General features: G+C 56.2%; 1 protein-coding gene across 1 annotated transcript; it reads right to left on the reverse strand.

The window, feature by feature from the left end:
• Nucleotides 1-433: 433 nt before the first annotated feature.
• On the reverse strand, nt 434-2,247 carry LOC124690443 (transcription factor MYB106-like). The gene is made up of 3 exons (XM_047223829.1): nt 2,112-2,247; nt 1,891-2,020; nt 434-1,124 (listed from the first exon to the last, which is right to left on the reverse strand). The coding sequence occupies exons 1-3, from the start codon at nt 2,245-2,247 to the stop codon at nt 434-436; spliced, it is 957 nt and encodes a 318-aa protein (XP_047079785.1).
• Between the last annotated feature and the right edge of the window lie 545 nt (nt 2,248-2,792).

The following is a 2,792-nucleotide window of genomic DNA, read 5'->3' on the forward strand; positions in this document are numbered from 1 at the left end:
ATTTTGTAGGTTTTCGTTTTTACATTTTCTCCTTCCATTTTTTATTTACTTTTTTACTGAAACGTGTTCATGATTTAAAGATATTTTAGATTTTTTAAAGGATGTTCATGTTTTGAAAATCAAATACAAAACCTTCGTATTGTTTTCCACATGCAGAACTCCAGGGGTACTCTTACTGCCACACGATTGATGCTATTTTTTTTTTTGATCTTTTGATCAAACCTACATCAGATGATCAGAGGTCCGATAAATTAGACAAAACTAAATTAGTACTACAGGCTTATTATTCCACACAAATAAACCATAGCATGTCGAAACGAACCTACAAGAACACGCTGAAAATTAACGTTAGCACTTGCCCCTGTATCATTGTGCGAGAGGCACAAACGCTTCACTGTGTGAGTGCAGCAGATTAATTAGGAGGCTTCGACATTCAGAACTCTTCCGTCGCCGGGGGCAAGTACATCATCACAGGGTGTTGCACCACCTCAGAGGTCAACGACGGGGAGACGGAGGAGTTAACCATGTTGAGTATGCTGCTCCAGTAGCCCTTGCCCTCCTCGCTCTGATCGCCGTCGTCGGCGTCTGGCACGGCCACCAGGAGCCTCTGGTCTGCGCCGGCGACAGAGCAGTCGAGAAGCGCACTGTTAAACGTCCCGGCTCCGACGAACTCTGTTTCGGTGCCGCCACCGAAACAGTCGTCTTGGCACGCTGCTTTGCCGTACGACTGCAGTTGCTGGACTGATGCGAGCGCGACGCCGTGCACATCGTGGGCCGCGCCGGCGAACATGGCGGTCTCGGAGAAGCTGAGCGTGGAGGTGGGCGAGTCGAGCACGCTGGACGCGGGCGGCGGCGGCGGCGAGGCGAGCGCCCTGAGCTTGGCGTCGCGCGCGAGGCGCGCCTCGGCCTCGAGCCGCGCGCTCTCCCACTGCGCCGTGTGGCTGAGGTGCGCGGCGACCCTGGAGCGCGCGCCGGAGCCAGCGGTGGTGTCGGCGTCGGCGCGTGGCTTGTGCGTGACGGGGTCGATGCCCATCTTGGCGAGGCGCTTCTTGAGGTGCGTGTTCCAGTAGTTCTTGATCTCGTTGTCCGTGCGCTTGGGCAGGTGCGTGGCGATCGCCGACCACCTGGAGAGGAGAGGGGAGAACATACACCACGTTATTACAGGATGTTCGGATGAGTGGCCACATACTCCTACCGTTGTCGTTTTACCTCTCCTTTCTCGAGTCTGAAGCGATGGAAGGCATAAATAAATGATTAGAGGTGAGTGTGGTGAGTAGCGGGAGTGAAGAAGACGCGGGCACCATCGAGGAAGAGAGACAGTAGTACCGACAGAGATGTGGAGGGGGAATGATGTGGAATAGTAGCAAGTCAAGATGGCAGGACGGCAAGCAGGCGGTGACTGACAATGGTCCAATTCCCTGACATGGATGGTGAGCTAGCCGCAGGACAGCTTAGCTAGGGCCGGGCTCAGCCTGATTTAATGGCAAACGTGAGTACGTGACTAACCAACCTACTACTTGCTTGCTGGGTTAAACGTAGTACGTACCAGAGTGCAATTAAGCAGTGAGATGGCGATCTCCTATTTTTACCCTGTGGTTTCAGTGATGGTTTAAGTACTGTGTACTATCTTGTAGTATGGGGTTGTCAGGGGTAAATGTATGCGAATGAGCTGTTCTTCAGCTAGTCAAGCTCTTCCGCCCCGAGGGGAGAGAGAGAGAGGAACTAAAAGGGTGTGTGGTGCAGTGTAGGAAGAGTTAGCTAGCCATGATCTTGTGGTTTCATGCAAATTAAGTTGCTCGTTGTGCTTCGAAAATTCAGGGAGCAACGTACGTGTGGGAGCATCACAGTGCATTCGCGCAGAAGCAGAGCTGCACACGCCTGATCACTTACCTGTTTCCGAGTAGCGCGTGGAGCTGGATGATGGTTTGCTCCTCCTGTAGCGTGAACTTGCCGCGCTTGATGTCCGGCCGGAGGTAGTTGGTCCACCGGAGCCGGCAGCTCTTGCCGCACCGCCGCAGCCCTGAACACGCACGCACGAACACGTCAGAATCGCCGCTCGATCTTGCCGACGAGCAAATAAAGCTGCACGTATGGAACGGGAGCTGACGTACCGGCCTTGGCGGGCAGCGAGCGCCAGCAGCCGTGGCCGTGCTGGTCGATGTGGGCGAGCAGCTTCTGGTCCTCCTCCGGCGTCCAGGGGCCCTTCTTCAGCCCGGCCTCCTTCTCGCAGCACGGCGATCGCCCCATCTTCTCAGGCCGGCCGTACAGTTACACCAACAGATGCAAGAGGAGGCTCGCCTGGGGAAAGCTCTGGCTGGCAAGTGAAGAGTGACGACCAAGTCCAGCGACACAAGCGACATAAATAGGGGGCCTGCTCTGCTCTGCTGCCGATCGAGCCGAAGGCGTACTGACTGACTACCCAGTGACAGTGGTGAAAGGATCAGAATCTTCTTGGGTTTTAGTGAGACCGAGACGACCCTGCCATGCCGAAGATGTCCCCACAGGTCAGCGCGCCCTGCGCTACCAGGGCGCGAGGGCAGGACCGGGATTTCCTCGGCGCACGTACGTATATGACGACCGATCGATCTCCGGCGCGCGTCACTACGTCAGATGGTGTGCTTGGGTAGGTGAGGGTGACGCTGTGCACGGTGCACGGCGTGGGTCTTCTTTTCGGCTGCGCCTCTGCGCGCGCGCGCACCGGCCGACCGATGGAGACAGCGTTTGGTGGGAAGGTTCGTAGCTGCCGCCGCCTCCCGCTGATGCGCCGCCGCGCCGCTGGTGCACAAGGCTGG

This window comes from Lolium rigidum, chromosome 2, assembly GCF_022539505.1.
Source record: "Lolium rigidum isolate FL_2022 chromosome 2, APGP_CSIRO_Lrig_0.1, whole genome shotgun sequence".
Lineage (NCBI taxonomy): Eukaryota > Viridiplantae > Streptophyta > Magnoliopsida > Poales > Poaceae > Lolium > Lolium rigidum.

Excerpts from the sequence above, each read along its gene's own strand:
- LOC124690443 (XM_047223829.1), bottom strand. The coding sequence starts at position 2,247 with ATGGGGCGATCGCCGTGCTGCGAGAAGGAGGCCGGGCTGAAGAAGGGC. Across the intron at positions 2,021-2,111 it reads CTCGCTGCCCGCCAAGGCCG|GGCTGCGGCGGTGCGGCAAG; the intron begins GTACGTCAGCTC and ends GTGCGTGTTCAG. Across the intron at positions 1,125-1,890 it reads CACGCGCTACTCGGAAACAG|GTGGTCGGCGATCGCCACGC; the intron begins GTAAGTGATCAG and ends TCTCCTCTCCAG.